Below are 17,541 nucleotides of genomic sequence, written 5' to 3' on the forward strand. Positions count from 1 at the left end.
GATGGGCATTCTGCATCTCTCAACACTGTGTATATACCATTTGGGCAAATTTTGAATTTTTATAATTATACATGTGTTTGAGAATATAGGAGCTGACGTTCGGTAAATCAATACCTATTCATGATATGGTTGTTTAAACAGTGAGAGATCATAATTGGTTATAAAAAAATCTGAATAAAAATAATTAAAACAAGCTCCTCGGTGAGCAATCAGTGTTCTCTGAACCAATAAGCTCCATAGTGAGCAATCAGTGTTCTTTGAACTCCTTGTGATAGACAAGTGATCCCAAGGTGTATATGAATAAACCTGTGTGTGTGTTTATATATTTTTCCTTTTCAAATTCCTATTAATTTTAAAGATACAATTAAAGGTTATATTTTAATGATACCTAAGGGTATATCTGGCCCTATTTATATTTCAAAGAGTGCCCCCAAGATAGAGTCTTCTTTTCTCTTTCTAGAATATTTGGTTTTCTGACTCTGGGGAGCAACACCAACCCTGTATTATGGTGAATCTACCCGAGTAATCATAGGTATTTGGTTTTCTTTAAAGAATTAACCCCCCTCGTGTGTTCATTTTGTGTGTAACTGTGTCATCCAGGCACAAACAAGGGGGTATCTTGTTGCGGATTATCACAAATGTTTCTTCCAATATCAGCATATGTAAAGGGCCCTACACACATACCGATCCGCTGCCGAGCTGCCCGACGGCGGATATGGCCGACGGGTGACCCAGCGGTGGGGGGGAGGTGACGGGGGGAGTGAAGTTTCTTCACTCCTCCCGTCACCCGACTCCATAGCACTGCACGCTAATACGGACAATCTCGTACATACCGGCCTGCATGCATAAGCGACGGGGCACCAACGATTAACGAGCACAGGGCCACGCTACGTTAAGTGTTGGTGCCTACACACAGAACGATATGAATGAGTTCTCGTTCATTTATGAACGAGAACGCTCATATCGTTCTGTTTTATCTGCCAGTGTAGGGCCCATAGGAGGAGAAGGGGGGGTCATGGTGTGCCCAAGCAGGGGCAGCGGAAGGTGGCTGGACCTTAGTGGTAGCTGCAGAAGGTAATAGTACCTGGGGGAGGCTGATAGTGGATGTCTCTGGTCCCGGGTCCATCCCGGTGGCCATCCCGTGAAGCGCGCTACGGTCCCCTTCCAGGCGTGGGCACGGGTGTTTGCCGGGCATCTGGCTGGACAAAAACTTGTCCATACGGTGCCCGGTGCGTTGCTCAGCCTAACGAGAGGTCACTGGACTGGGCGGGTGGACCTGAGAGGCCCTAGCAGGTTATAGCGGGCGGACGGCACTGGAGCTGAGGGGAAAGCCGCCTCATATCAGCTGCACCGGAACCGGAAGTTTGCCAGGTGTGATTTTAAGGGCAGCACGGACAGTGTAATAGTTAGCATTACTGTCTCACACCACTCAGGTCAAGGGTTCAATTCCCACCATGGCCCTAAATGTGTGGAGATTGTATCTTCTCCCCGTACTTGCATGGGTTTCTTCTGGGTACACCGGTTTCCTCCAACAATCCAAAAATATACTGATAGGTTAATTGGCTCCCAGCAAAATTAACCCTAGCATGAATGTGTAGATGTGGTAGGGAATATAGATTGTAAGCTCCACTGAAAAAGGGACTGATGTGGATTGTCAAATGTTCTCTGTAAAGCGCTGCGGAATATGTGTGCGCTATATAAATAACTGGTAATAAATAATAATCAATACACTAGTACAACTACCATGCAGGCTTCTCGGGGCTGGGTACTATGGTCAGCTAGCATTATGGGGATGGAGAAGGCAGCGGCGGCTCCTCCACAGTGTGGCTCTCTACACGGCTGTGTACTTGGCGTAATGGTCGGGATGGCCCTGATTACACCGCACATGGGTGGTCATTCCAAGTTGATCGCTCGCTAGCAGTTTTTAGCAGCCGTGCAAACGCATTGTCACCGCCCACTGGGGAGTGTATTTTCGCTTTGTAGAAGTGTAAACGCCTGTGCAGCAGAGCGCCTGCAAAAACATTTTGTGCAAAACAAGACCAGCCCTGAACTTACTCTTCGTGTGCATTGATTCTAACGTTGGAGGGTTGACTTTTGACGTCACACACCTGCCCAGCGTTCGCCCAGCCATGCCTGCGTTTTTCCTGGCATGACTGCGTTTTTCCAAACACTCCCAGAAAACGGTCAGTTGACAACCAGAAATGCCCCTTTCCTATCAATCTTCTTGTGGCCGCCAGTGCGAAAGAAACGTCGCTAGAACCTGTGCAAAACCACAAAAGCCTTTGTACCCATACGTTGCGCGTGCGCATTGCGGTGTATACGCATGGGCAGAAATGCCGTTTTTTTGCCTGATCGCTGCGCTGCGAACAACGGCAGCTAGCGATCAACTCGGAATGACCCCCATAGTGCCCCTGATTCATATTACACCACCATACCTCCCAACTTTAGCTCCCAATGAAGCGGGACTATCACGCGGCGATCCAAAAAGGGTGTGTGGCCTCAGTCATGGGGGCGTGGTCTTGCCCAAGTGGGCATGGCCTCGTCAAACGGAGCCTTTTCCAGCCTTTTGGGGGCGTGCCCAGCGCTCCCCGAGCAGCTGGGCAGCCCCCTGCTCCCCTCCTAGCACTGAATACATGCCGTGCGCGTGTACACAGCATGTATTCAGTGATCACCGGCTGCTTTGCAGAGCAGAGCAGTGGGTGATCAAAAGTTGCCCCCCCCCGTCCGCGGGACACTGCTGCCCACGTGAGGGACAAAGGGACAGTGTCCGAATAGCGGGACTGTGTTGCTGGAATATACACCATATAGTAGGATTATACAAGCAAGCAAGCAGCAAGCCTAACCCTACTACTCTTCCCCTGCACAGTGGCTGAAACAGATGTCCCACAGGCAGCTAACTAGCTACAGTGTACTGCCCAACCTATGTACATAGCTTTTGGAGATACTAGTATCAGTTCTTCAATCATTTACTTGCATTCATTCAAAATCTGCAAGCTTGCGTCATTATACAACTCCTGTGATGCAATAAGGTGCTATTCATATATTGGAGAACAGTGGAGGTGTGATGTGAAAAAGGATGTATAATAATTCTGCTGCACTTTTAGAGTACTTAAAATATACCAACAAACTGGAAGCCAATGTGCAACCTAACAGTTCATAGTATGAGATAAGGTGCCTCAGTGAGGGTTCTTCAGAGGTTTCATAGGTGAATTCTAGGCTGCATCCCTGTGCATGTTGGGTCAGTACATACAGGTATTGAGGTTGCTTTACCTTGAACGGTCCTGCATTGGAATACATTGTCTGAATACTGTATGCGAAGCCCATACAGAACGTTCGTTCCACCCATCCTTTCATTATGGCCGGCATTCCAAACCAATATAAGGGAAACTGTGAAGAAAGGAGATATGCTGCTGCCTGAGTAACACAATCCTACCATTACTGTATAGTGCACTCTACAAGGACACTGGAAACACTGACTATGTTGGAAGTATTATACAAAAGAAGACTTTTAACGTGCATCTGTCGCCTACACACAATGAAGGTGACATATGGTGAGCTAAAGAATATCAAAGGGAATTGTAGCCTATCAATTTATATAGACTGTCTGAAATAACTGAAACTCTACTTATTAATTCACGAGGAACACCCCTTGGCTCAGTGAGGTCACTGGTCTCTTATTGATTGATAGGTTACATACTGAAGAATGTAGTTCAACTTACAAAATGGCAGCCCATGCAGGTGCCAACTACACTTTTCACACAAAGGGCAGATGTATCAAAGCTTGGAGAGAGATAACCAACCAGGGGTGGATTGGGAACAAAAAGCGGCCCTGGAAAAATTTGTACTAGTGGCCCCACTTGGGCAGCACCAGAGGTGTAAGGTCTAGCCATGGGCCATGGCAGCAGCAGCCTCCCCCCAAGACTTTCCAGATAGTGGGGATGTCCAGCATCAAGGGGAAGTTAAAAGGAAATAAAATTAAATATTATGAACACATTATATGATACACCTTTAGATTTTAGGAAACTATATAATTCTTTAGAAAGATATATTTTCTTGCTTATTACACCAACCGTGTCCCAATCACTATTCAATCTTATATGTCAGCCAACCAGGCAGACAGAGCATACACTAGATCACAGGTTCTCAAACTCGGTCCTCAGGACCCCACACGGTGCATGTTTTACAGGTCTCCTCACAGAATCACAAGTGAAATAATTAGCTCCACCTGTGGACCTTTTAAATGTGTCAGTGAGTAATTAATACACCTGTGCACTTGCTGGGTTACCTGCAAAACAGGCACCGTGTCGGGTCCTGAGGACCGAGTTTGAGAACCACTGCACTAGATCATCTGCAATCACAGGCTAAGTGGCAGTCATTTTCATATATGCAAATTGTTTGCCATCTTTTTCATTATGTCTATAAATAGGACCACATGTCCTCAAACAAAACAGGCCCCACGGGTGTGTCGGCCCACCGGGGAACTTCCCTGTAGACCCTATGGCCAATCCGCCTCTGTAACCAACCAATCATCTTCTGTCAGTTTACAAGCTATGACACAGATTGATCAAGCCTTGGAGAGTGATAAATTGCCCGGTGATGTACCAACCAACCAGCTGTCATGTTACAGGCTGTGGGGCAGATTTATTAAGCCTGGTGAAGTGATAAAGTGGAAGGTGATAACGCACCAGCCGATCAGCTACTAACTTCCATTTTACAGGCTAGGTTTGAAAAATGACAGTTAGTAGATGATTGGCTGGTGCTTTATCACCTTCCACTTTATCACTTCACCAGGCTTAATAAATCTGCCCCTCAGTTAGGAGCTGATTGGTTGGAACTTTACCACAGTGCAAGGCTTGATAAATATGGGCTTATGTTTAAAAAAAAATGTCAATTAGGAGATGATTGGTTGGTACTTTATCTCTCTCCACGGTTTGATAAATCTCCTCTTGGAGAAACAGAATTGTTTTTAAGGGGTCTATTTACTAAGCCTTGGATGGAGATAAAGTTGCTGGAGATAAAGTACCAGCCAATCGGCTCATAACTGCCATTTTTCAAACACAGCCTGTGACATGTCAGTTAGGAGCCGATTGGCTGGTACTTTATCTCCAGCGACTTTATCTCCATCCAAAGCTTAGTAAATAGACCCCTAATAGGGACATGTACTAAGCAGTGATAAAAGTGGAGAAGTGAGCCAGTGGAGAGATTGCCCATGGCAACCAATCAGCATTGACGTAACATTTATAATTTGCATACTATAAAACTATACAGAGCAGCTGATTGGTTGCCATGGGCAACTTCTCCACTGGCTCCCTTCTCCACTTTTATCACTGCTTAGTACATGTCCCCTAAATTGTTGTGTGATCAAAGTAGGGTAGAAGTTCCAGTGCCTTAGATCAGGGCTGGCCAAACCAGTCCTCGAGATCTACCAACAGTACACATTTTCCAGACCACCTAGCTGGTGCACAGGTGTAGTCATTACTAATTAAGATGTGCTGCATTCATTCCTAACTGACACTTCTACAGATCTCCAGGAGGCCTAGAAAACATGAACTGTTGGTAGATCTCGAGGACCGGTTTGGCCAGCCCTGCCTTAGATTCATACCTGCCAACACCTCTGATTTTCAGCAGCAGAAAGGGGTGTGGCTTACCGAAACCCAACATACCTTGGCTGGGTGTGGCTAGGGCAGATCTGGGTGTGGTTTTGGGGTATTGCCTAATTTGTCATGCTCTTCCAATCATGAATGTTGGCAACAATGTTGACAGTATAGTCACCTAGCACATAAAGGGGGAGATTCAAATGTTTGAAGAGTCGGTTGGGTGTCAGTGTTTTCCTGTCTATTAGGAAAAAACAGACTCCCAGCTGACTTTTCAAACATTAGAATCTCCCCATTTATGTGCTAGGTGACTATACTGTCAATATTGTTTCAACATTGATTCTTGCATGCATGGACACCATTTAGTTTTTGTGGCCAGAGAGAGACTTTATGGTTGGGATGCTGCATCCTAACTCTGCAGCCTCTATACCCTGCACCTCCAGTCATGCATGTTATCTGTAAATCTAGAAGAAGCAGGTATACCTGGAAAATAATCAGGTCGGCTTTTTCAATCTTCTTCTGCTCTTCAACAATGTCTTTGGTAAGGCGCCCTTCCTTCCATGCTTCCAATGTCTCAGGGCCATATTTGAACTGTTTTGGGTCCTTAGATTTACCTGTGTAAGAATGCCAGGAAATAATAATGGCAGATGCGTGGATGCATTTACATTGTACCTTGGGAGGCACTCAGGCTAAGAGGGGCTTTGGTACTATACTGGACCCATCACCAGTACCCATGGAAGGCAGCAATTTTACGTGATGTGCCCAAACCTTCCAAAATTACAGGACACAAAATCAGAAAAAGACTAAGGAAAAAGTCTACACGGGTAACATCGAATTAGCCCAAATCACACACTTGAGTGACAGGCCACGCCTAAGCCATGTAAAGCTAAGTAAACACTACACAATTATCTGGCAGATTATCTGACAGACCTAGCTGGTTGGAATGGAAATCTGGTAATGGATGAGAGCAAATCTGTCATCCCACACCTATTCCCCACATACCATTGCTATACAGCAGTACTGGCCAAACTGGTCCTCGAGATCTACCAACAGTTCATGTTTTCCAGTCCTCCTGGAGATCTGTAGAAGTGTCAGTTAGGAATGAATGCAGCACATATTAATTAGTAATGACTACACCTGAGCACCAGCTAGGTGGTCTGGAAAATGTGAACTGTTAGTAGATCTTGAGGACTGGTTTGGCCAGCCCTGCTATACAGTATAATCACATTAGGAGCCTCGAACAAGCTGCCTACTCCCATTCAAGACTTATTCTCTGCTTTATACCAAAGCAGAACATAAGTCAGTAGCCAGCTGAGGAGCCATCTGAGGAGGTCTCAGTGTACAGTCTCGCTTGGCCACTGCTGACCCACAGCCAGCCCATTGACCACGGGTGTGGGATGATAGACAGCGTTTAGTTAGACAGTCAATAGATAGACACCACATGTTAGACAGACATTAGGTCGACAGGGTCAGACGATCGACATGGTCAAAAGGTCGACATAAACAGGTAGAGAGTACAAAAGGTCGACAGGGTCAAAAGGTCCACATGAAAATGGTCGACACAAAAAACTTAGACACCATTTTTTTTGCATTTTGTTTGTTTGTGTGGATCGTTTTATCATCTGGGACCCCCAATTGTAGAAAGGCATACCCTCGCCACAAGGTTTATAACCAACTCTATGCCGACATGGATAGAGAAGGTATAAAATAGTCCAAAAACATGTAAAAACAAAACACTGTCTACCTTTTTTCTATGTTGACCATTTTCATGTCGATCTTTTGAAACTGTCGACATTTTGTACTGTCTACCTTTTATGTCGACCTTTTGACCCTGTCGACCTAATGTGATGTCTGTCTAACATGTGTTGTCTATCTATTGACTGCTCTAACTAATTATGAGTGCCATGTTGGAAGAGTGGCATATGGGAATGTGTGTGTGTGTGTGTGTGTGTGTGTGTGTGTGTGTGTGTGTGTGTGTGTGTGTGTGTGTGTGTGTGTGTGTGTGTGTGTGGTTTTTTTTTTAATACGGGTCTTTCTGGGATGAGTGATTGGGGGTACCAAGGTGATTAGGGAGCTGTTTTTATATACTTACATTTTTTTTATATATTAATGATTACCTTTAGATTGCCAAAAATAATTCCAGTCATCTTTACACATTTATTGTGTATTTAGAGTATAAAATATTTATACCCTTATATTTTACAAAGGAATCTTCATACGTTGTCATTTAACCCCTTAATTGCCGAATTTTTGCCCCAAGAAAGCTCAGAAATGATAATTTTTTTAAATTAGTTAATTAGGTGAAGAACGTGTATTTAACCTTATGTAAAATGATTTTAGTTAAAAACAAATAAAACATTTTTTCTTTGATATTAAAAAACAAAAACAAAACAACAACATTTTTTCCCACAAAACATCGGTCACGAACATTTTGACTATTGGAAACATTGTGACCCATCGCGGCTTTCATTTTGAAATCCAGGACAGCCTGCAGACACAAAGGGGGCAGGGGATTAATTTACACTCCCCAGTAGCTGCCATTGTCTGCAGCCGCTGGAGGGGTAGGTCCTGCCATACTGACCGATCAGCAGTGATCGGCAGCGTGGCAATCAGTAGGTGAGAATGCAGGGAGGCAGTGGGACCTTCCGGTCCCTATAACAGCAGCAGCGGAGAGAAGTTTCCCTTCCCTGCCGCAGCTAACAATGTTTAGCTGACTGGTCGCATCCTGTGTGACCAGGTCAGATAAGACACTTGCCAGTATTGTCGCATCTGATGCGACCATGCCAGGCAAGTGGTTAAAAAAGGGTCTCTCAGTACAACAGCCAAGGACATCAGCCAGTGGCAAGTTTCCTATTAGGCATATGAGGCACATGCCCAGGGGGACACTTGCCGGGGGAGGGGGAACAGCACTTGTTGGAAGGGAGAGGCTGGGTGGCACTTGGATGCTTCTTTTATTAATGTCAGTCCAAAATGTACCAGTAACTACAAAATATTTCCAGTGTACCTTACTGTATGCTATCATGTGTGGAGTGTAATCTGTCCTACATAGTATATATGTGTACACTGTATAATACTGTATAATGAAAAAATAAAATGTAAAGGTCTATGGCCCTCATTCCGAGTTGTTCGCTCGTTGCCGAGTTTCGCTATATTGCGATTAGTCGCTTACTGCGCATGCGCAAGGTTCGCAGAACGCATGCGCTTAGTTATTTTACACAAAAGTTAGGTATTTTACTCACGGCATAACAAGGATTTTTCATTGTTCTGGTGATCGGAGTGTGATTGACAGGAAGTGGGTGTTTCTGGGCGGAAACTGGACGTTTTATGGGTGTGTGCGGAAAAACGCTGCCGTTTCTGGGAAAAACGCGGGAGTGTCTGAAGAAACGGGGGAGTGTCTGGGCGAACGCTGGGTGTGTTTGTGACGTCAAACCAGGAACGAAACTGACTGAACTGATCGCAATGGCAGAGTAAGTCTGGAGCTACTCAGAAACTGCTAAGAAGTGTCTATTCGCAATTCTGCTAATCTTTCGTTCGCAATTCTGCAAAGCTAAGATTCACTCCCAGTAGGCGGCGGCTTAGCGTGTGCAATACTGCTAAAAGCAGCTAGCGAGCGAACAACTCGGAATGAGGGCCTATGTACTAAGCCTTGGAGAGAGATAAAGTACCAACCAATCAGCTCCTAACTGCCATGTTACAGGCTGTGCTTGAAAATTACAGGAGCTGGTACTTAGGGGAACGGGTGTGGATCATTAGCTCGACAGTGTCTAAGTCGACAATGTTTAGGTCAACCACTATAGGTCGACATGTGCTAGTTCGACAGGTCAAAAGGTCGACATGAGTTTTTTGTGTTTTTTGTGTGTGTAGTTTTCTTCGTAGAGTGACCGGGAACCCCAATTAGTGCACCGTGACCCCTCGCATGGCTTGCTTCACTCGCCATGCTTTGGGCAAGGTGCCTCGCTTCGTGCGGCACAGATTACCATTCCAATCATAGTCCACGTGGGTCGTTAAGTATGAAAAAGTTCAAAAAAAGAGAGAGAAAAATGTGAAAAACTCATGTCGACCTTTTGACCTGTCGACCTAGCACATGTCGACATAGAAACATTGTCGACCTAGAAACCCTGTTAACCTAGTGACTGTCGACTTATAGTGGTCGACCTAAACATTGTCAACCTAGATAGTGTCGATCTTCAGACCGGATCCCTAGGGGAACATGTACTAAGCAGTGATAACAGTGGAGAAGTGAGCCAGTGGAGAAGTTTCCCATGGCAACCAATCAGCATTGACTTAACATTTATAATTTACATACTATAAAAGTATACAGAGCAGCTGATTGGTTGCCATGAGCAGCTTCTCCACTGGCTCGCTTCTCCACTCTTATCACTGCTTAGTATATGTCCCCCTTAATCTCCGTCCACTTTACCTCTCTCCGAGGCTTAGTACATAGACCCCTAAAAATATCATAGCTCATGGCTTGTTTTATTATTATATTATATTGAACGGCCAATCACCAAATAAGGATATAACCAAATAATATAATTAAGTGTTGGGGGGAGGCTATTACTGGTGTGCCTAGGGGCACCCTGATGCCTAAATCTGCCCCTGACACCAGCTGTCAGCTTTGTGGTTTATATCCCAGCGATGGCAGCGGTTCCTAGAGAAATGGAGGCTGTTTCTCATGAATTTTAATTCAGCCCACAATATCCCCAAAAGGGGTATTGAGACCCAGATATACTTTGATAAATATGAGCAAATCCCGTAAATACCACATTAATAGAAAATATTTTTTTTTAATCCAGTACAGTGATGTATTATATTACCTTTAATATCGGCACGTGACAAGACAGGGTTATATTTCATTTCATACAGGTCCGACACCAAGACATTCCACCCCTTCCTCTTCAGAGCAGCTGCCGCTGCATCCTTCATGGCGTAATTAAAGGACGTCCGCTCCTGGTGAGCTAAGACAATCAGCGCTGTTTTGGCTAAGAGTAGAGACAGTACATAAGACAAATTATTGCACACATAAAATACAATTTAAGTATATGAGACTGAGGTAAATTATGTTTTTTTAAAAGGCCGTTGCCTGTCAGAAAGAGGTTTATTGTTTCCCCCCAGCCGCAGGGAGGTTTAGAACGACACATGTGCAGCCCATTGGGAATTTCCCCTGCACGCCTGTGGGCCAATCCAACTCTGGCCACCATTCATTTTGTATTCTCTATTAAATTAAAAAGTTCCTTAAAAAAAAAAAGTAAATTTTATTGAGTTTTTTTTTGCACAATAGTTTGGGGAGGGGATAAAGACTGATAAAAAGACTGCAAGGGCACATTTATAAAACAAATATTTTGTGTACCATATGCAGCAAATTACCAGAATGACATAATACGATCTTTGGTCCGATAACAACAGCAAAGGGGAAAATTGTTAGTGGGTTTAACTAATGATAAGAAAAGTGGTTGTATCTACTATCTAGGTGGGAGTGATGCATACGTTTTTGGTATTTCAATGTTTCTTTTATGCAATGGGAGCATTCTGTACACACCTATATTAACTTCTCACTAATATTGCCTTAATCATACACTACGCCATACATTATGTAACCTTGTCCCATATTGTTATGAATCACATTTTTCTGCCAATAATGTGTAGGGAACTCCGAGTTCACCCAATGTGCGGTATGCCAGCCGAGACGTTTTTTTTAAAATGGGCAGTCATTTACAAGGCATGGCTGCTTTTCAATGTGTCCCACCAGCCCGGATAACTCATCCTAATCTGAATGGGTGGGAGGGTGGACCACTTGCTGTGAGGTCCGGCGGGCAGTGCAGAGCGACGGTGAGGTCCGGCGGGCGGCTGGCTGTTCAGGGTGACCTCTGACTTCCCGTCACACTGTGCAGTGCACCTAGACAGAGCTAGGGGGAGTCGGGCAGCGTCTGAGCCTCCTGAGGACACTCAAAGCTGCCCAGCATAGCAAATACTTAGGTGGTGGCCAATCCCGAAATCCTCGGGATTGGAAGCTCCAATCCCGGGATTGTATCCCGGCCACCCTAGTATTTATAAACAATCCGTTGACATTTTGCAAGTATGTGCATAAAACTTTCCTTATATAGGGCCTGATTGAGGGATGCAGTTGCACAGCCGCTGCAACTTTGTATGCGGCTGCAGTGCAATAATATGCTAATGCTTTGTAAATAGACGCCTCCTGTCTGATTCTGTGATCTGCTGCTTCGTCCGAATGTGCAGCACCTGATCACTTTGCGTGAAGATCGGTCATCTAAGGCAGTGGTTCTCAACCTTGGTCCTCAAGTACCCCCAACAGTTCATGTTTTCCAGGTCACCTAGCAGTTGAACAGGTGTATTCATTACTCACTGACACATTATAAAAGACCCACAGGTAGAGCAAATTATTTCACTTGCAATCCTGTGAGGAGATCTTGAAAACATGAACTGTTGGGGGTACTTGAGGACCGAGGTTGAGAACCACTGATCTAAGTGACCCTCAGGTTGCGAGGGATGGCCGGTGTTTTCACGCTACCAGCGAGTGAAGCTGAATTTAAGGATGCAGCCACTGGCCTCGGCGCACCCATAAACAGGAGTGACATGCCCCTGTTTTCTGTAACGCTGCCATTGCTACCCCTTCCCCGCCCACAAATGGCCACATCATATCAATCAGGATAGATACTGAAAATGCACAGATCTGAAAACATCGGAGATGTGCGCAATCCTGACGTATCTATGAATCCGGCCCGTAATCCCAAAGGGTCGGGTATGTGTGACCGGCGGTCAGGAGACCGGCGGTGACAATACCGACAGTGGGATCCTGGCATTTAGATGGCCGGCGGGGGACGCAATGAAGCCCCTTGTGGACTCAATGCGCTCACCACACTGCGTGCTCAGTGTCCCACGTTATGGGTGGGAATAGTCCCTGTTGGTCGGCCTGCTGACTACATCCCATCCCAAATGATAGTTGTTACTGATCAAGGAAATCTTAGGGAGGGCTACTCTAGTGCCAGTTCCACATGTCTGCTAGACTTCACATAATACCTGGTGGATGTAGGGTAGGATGGTGAAACCTTATTGTTGTTACATACAGTGTCAGACTGGGTTATGTAGGGTCCACCGGGGGGATGCAGAGGTAGGGGCCCATGTTTAGGGCTGTGGCCCGTCCGCAGAGGGGGTGTGGCCTGACACATCATTGGTTTGACTAACCATTAGAGAGTTCAATGTCTGGGCCCCTTCATAAATATATACAGTAAATTCAGCTGCAGCATGCATGATAATCTTCCAGATTAATAACAAATATACACTGCTCAAAAAAATAAAGGGAACACTAAAATAACACATCCTAGATCTAAATGAATTAAATATTCTTATTAAATACTTTGTTCTTTACATAGTTGAATGCAGGGCCGGTGCAAGGTCTCTATGCACCCTAGGCAAAGCTTCAACCTGGTGCCCCCTAACCTGCAACCCCCCTACAGGAGGTACATCAGGGCTATGAGGAGCAACCGTGAAGGCGCCCCTCGGGAGTCATAATTACATCTGCCTCCTTTGTGCCTTCACATGACTTGATGTTACTCATGTCGGCACGGAGGAAGCACTGAGACACTATGTGTGTGGTACAGCCTGATAGTGGTGGCTGCACCTGATTTGACCCGCAGCAGCAGCCAGCGCAGTGTAAAAGGTGGAGGCCGCATACAGAGACATCCTTCAGTTTTTTGCTAGATGAATTAGGTGGCGCCCTACAGGAGCTGACGACCCTAGGCAGCCGCCTAAAGCTGCCTAATGGTAGAGCCGGCCCTGGTTGAATGTGCTGACAACAAAATCACACAAAAATTATCAATGGAAATCAAATTTATTAACCCATGGAGGTCTGGATTTGGAGTCACACTCAAAATTTAAGTGGAAAAACACACTACAGGCTGATCCAACTTTGATGTAATGTCCTTAAAACAAGTCAAAATGAGGCTCAGTAGTGTGTGTGGCCTCCACGTGCCTGTATGACCTCCCTACAACGCCTGGGCATGCTCCTGATGAGGTGGCGGATGGTCTCCTGAGGGATCTCCTCCCAGACCTGGACTAAAGCATCCGCCAACTCCTGGAAAGTCTGTAGTGCAACGTGGCGTTGGTGGATGGAGCGAGACATGATGTCCCAGATGTGCTCAATTGGATTTAGGTCTGGGGAACGGGCGGGCCAGTCCATATTATCAATGCCTTCGTCTTGCAAGAACTGCTGACACACTCCAGCCACATGAGGTCTAGCATTGTCTTGCATTAGGAGGAACCCAGGGCCAACCGCACCAGCATATGGTCTCACAAGGGGTCTGAGGATCTCATCTCGGTACCTAATGGCAGTCAGGCTACCTCTGGCGAGCACATGGAGGGCTGTGCGGCCCCCCAAAGAAATGCCACCCCACACTATTACTGACCCACTAGCAAACCGGTCATGCTGGAGGATGTTGCAGGCAGCAGAACGTTTTCCTTGGCGTCTCCAGACTCTGTCACGTCTGTCACATGTGCTCAGTGAGAACCTGCTTTCATCTGTGAAGAGCACAGGGCGCCAGTGGCGAATTTGCCAATCTTGGTGTTCTCTGGCAAATGCCAAACGTCCTGCACGGTGTTGGGCTGTAAGCACAACCCCCACACCTGTGGACGTCGGGCCCTCATACCACCCTCATGGAGTCTGTTTCTGATCGTTTGAGTAGACACATGCACATTTGTGGCTTGCTGGAGGTCATTTTGCAAGTCTCTGGCAGTGCTCCTCCTGTTCCTCCTTGCACAAAGGCGGAGGTAGCTGTCCTGCTGCTGGGTTGTTGCCCTCTTACGGCCTCCTCCACATCTCCTGATGTACTGGCCTGTCTCCTGGTAGCGTCTCCATGCTCTGGACACTACGCTGACAGACACAGCAAACCTTCTTGCCACAGCTCGCATTGATGGGCCATCCTGGATGAGCTGCACTACCTGAGCCACTTGTGTGGGTTGTAGACTCCATCTCATGCTACCACTAGAGTGAAAGCACCGCCAGCTTTCAAAAGTGACCAAAACATCAACCAGAAAGCATAGGAGCTGAGAAGTGGTCTGTGGTCACCACCTGCAGAACAAATCCTTTATTGGGGGTGTCTTGCTAATGGCCTATAATTTCCACCTGTTGTCTATTCCATTTGCACAACAGCATGTGAAATTGATTGTCAATCAGTGTTGCTTCCTAAGTGGACACTTTGATTTCACAGAAGTGTGATTGACTTGGAGTTACATTGTGTTGTTTAAGTGTTCCCTTTATTTTTTTGAGCAGTGTATAACAGCAATGCACTGTAGAAAATAAACCATAGTCCAGTATAAGGTAACATATGTATGATGTATAATTCAAGTGCACAGTCTGGAACCTGATCCTTAGAGCAGGAGGTGGGGCCCCAGGCAGTGGGGCCCACTGGTGGTTTTCCCTGTGTCCCTGTGGGCCAGTCCAAGCCTGGTTACATAATAGTCAACATTCCAAAATTAGGATGCAGCAAATAATGCATTCATAGGAAGCGTAGCAGGGAAGAGTGGGCATTAATGGAACAAGTCACAACCAACATCCTGAGATTTCCTCCAACATATTGCCAACATAGCAATAAAGCAATGCTGTAATTCCCAAGCAGACTGTGGTACTTGTTCTACATGCAGAGTCCTTTTTCCTGCAGTGGCTACTTCCATACACAATGAGGGAGCACTTAGAGGCATCGTATGCTGCTGGGCCCATACTAGCAGCTATACGGCATTACATATAGTGGAACCCTTTGCTGATGCGTTTTCACATTGCACATGGTCTAGGAACCAAGCGTACATAAGACTGGGCGATGCAGTCATGCAGAGCCTTAGGCATTCCAATAACATCACCATTTATGACTGAAGGGGTGTATAAAGGCTGATATGGCTTTCCTCACATAGGCGCAGTCCAGGGTGAGGGTGATGATACAGACACGGACATAAGCGTGACTACAGGATTCAGCAGTATATCTGACTTTGTATTTCCAGGAGAGGGATCATGATATAAAGAGAGTCTGAGCCATGTTACACAGGTGCATTTACACAGGTGTTAATAATGATTTTTTTCATTTAAATGTGAATGAGCAAAAATAAAAGTGTTGATAACAAACTGATTGCTTCTTTGTATACAAAAGCAGCTGTATAATCCAATTGGTATTCCTTGCTTATAGCATTTATGTACATATAGGTACACTGGATATATAATACAAGTGTACTTGTCTAAATATTTTCACCCAGATGATGTCCATGATGTGATTAAAGTTTTTTGGGAGGAATTCTCAGGCCTGTGACCTATTTTAATACGTAAAATGAAAGGTTCATTTTGAAACAAAAGAGCGCCCCCTCCCTGGTTCTATAAACATACAGTAACTATGCCTGCTTTCCAGACTTACCCCCTGCACAAGTACAGACAGGTGTCAGAGCGCCCCCTGATGGTGATGAATAATACCAAGCATAGCGTAAGTATCCTGTTGGAAAACCAACCATTATTTTACATCCTACTCCCACCCCCGCCTGACCTGTCCATATTTTGAACATGTCGACATCATGTTTCAGCATGTGATCTGTCGACATCATAAACATGCTGACATTCTGGTGTTGACATTTTGATTGGAACCCGTGAGCACAGCAAGATGCGCATTGTGAGGCTAATTCAGATCTGCATCCTGATGTGCAAAATACTGATGTTCGGTACTTTGCACATGCGCAGGACCCGTTCTGTGCATGCGTGAACGGGTTCTGCAACAAAGGACGCAGTGCAACATCAGACTGTCAGTGACTGACTAATGCCGTTTCGGCAGTGACGGCCTCAGTCCGAGGAAAGACAAGCGTGTCGCTGCCATTTAGGGGGAGAGAAGAGGACAGGGATCTCCACCATTGGACAGAGATTTCCTGGCCTCTTATAAGGATCTGCGACTGTCGCCTGATGGTGACTGAGTTATCCAATGCTGCGTCTTAGGACGTAGGTCATATCATTACTGGAGCAGGAAGCATCTACATGTAATAGACGCCTCCTGCATTTACATACAGTGCTATTACTGCTGCTACTCCATCCACATCTGAATGAGGGACCTTGTTCCTTGTATAGAATGCAGTAGCATGATTAACCATTGTCTGCAAAATAATCTAACAATACGCTGATTTAGTAGCATCCACTATGTGAATATGACTATATACAGTATTCTCAACGAATCAGCTTTTAGCTCTCATTTATCTAACAGTCTATGGGATGACAATGAGGAGCTGATTGGTTACTATGGGCACTTTATAGCTCTTGAAAGTTTGAAACATCTCCCCATATGTACCTTGAAGACTTACAGGATAAGGATCCCTGTAAATATTCTAGTTAAAGTAATTATAATTAAAATAGAGATTTCCAAGAACCTTGAAAGCATTTTAAATACATACCAGCCATAATTCCCTTTATGAACCTCTCTGGGGAAGCCGTCCGAGTCTTGCTCACCTACAGCCGAGTACTAACCTAGTGAGGGAGAGAGCTGGCTATATATAGCAGCACCATCACGCTGCTGATCCCAGTCACACAAGTGGCGTCTCGTGACACAGGACAGTATGAGGGGTTGTTAGGTTTACCCTGATAAGGGAACACTCCCTCTTTCTACCTGTAGTTGTACAATAGACGAAATCCCAAGAAAACAACAGGTAGGGACCAAATAGACCTGTTCTTGTAGCCGGTCACTGTTAGCGACAGGTAAAAATTGCGATATTAATTTTTTCTTTATTAAAGAGTGCAAGTTAAAGTTAAGTGTGTTGGAATTTGTTCATGACCATCAAATAAACGGGTTACACAGAAAATACAGGTCACACACTCACACTCTCTCGTTTTCAAGACATTCAATTAGGACAAGGCAGCACCAGGCCTCACAAGGGCGCAAGGGCATGTCGTGCGTCACAGAGGCATGACCTTACA

The 17,541-nt window shown here is 45.4% G+C and overlaps 1 protein-coding gene across 1 annotated transcript in view; it reads right to left on the reverse strand.

Annotated features, from left to right (window-relative positions):
• LOC134970181 (NAD(P)H dehydrogenase [quinone] 1-like) overlaps nt 1-17,108 on the reverse strand; it is a 38,035-nt gene extending 20,927 nt beyond the window's left edge. The window contains exons 1-4 of the mRNA XM_063946199.1: nt 17,022-17,108; nt 10,412-10,576; nt 6,078-6,208; nt 3,271-3,387 (exon numbers count right to left, since the gene is read on the reverse strand). Of these exons, the coding sequence (XP_063802269.1) occupies nt 3,271-3,387; nt 6,078-6,208; nt 10,412-10,576; nt 17,022-17,028 (420 nt within the window). The 5' untranslated portion in view covers nt 17,029-17,108. The remainder of the gene's footprint in view (nt 1-3,270; nt 3,388-6,077; nt 6,209-10,411; nt 10,577-17,021) is intronic.
• Nucleotides 17,109-17,541: the final 433 nt, after the last annotated feature.

Source organism: Pseudophryne corroboree, chromosome 11 (assembly GCF_028390025.1).
Source record: "Pseudophryne corroboree isolate aPseCor3 chromosome 11, aPseCor3.hap2, whole genome shotgun sequence".
Lineage (NCBI taxonomy): Eukaryota > Metazoa > Chordata > Amphibia > Anura > Myobatrachidae > Pseudophryne > Pseudophryne corroboree.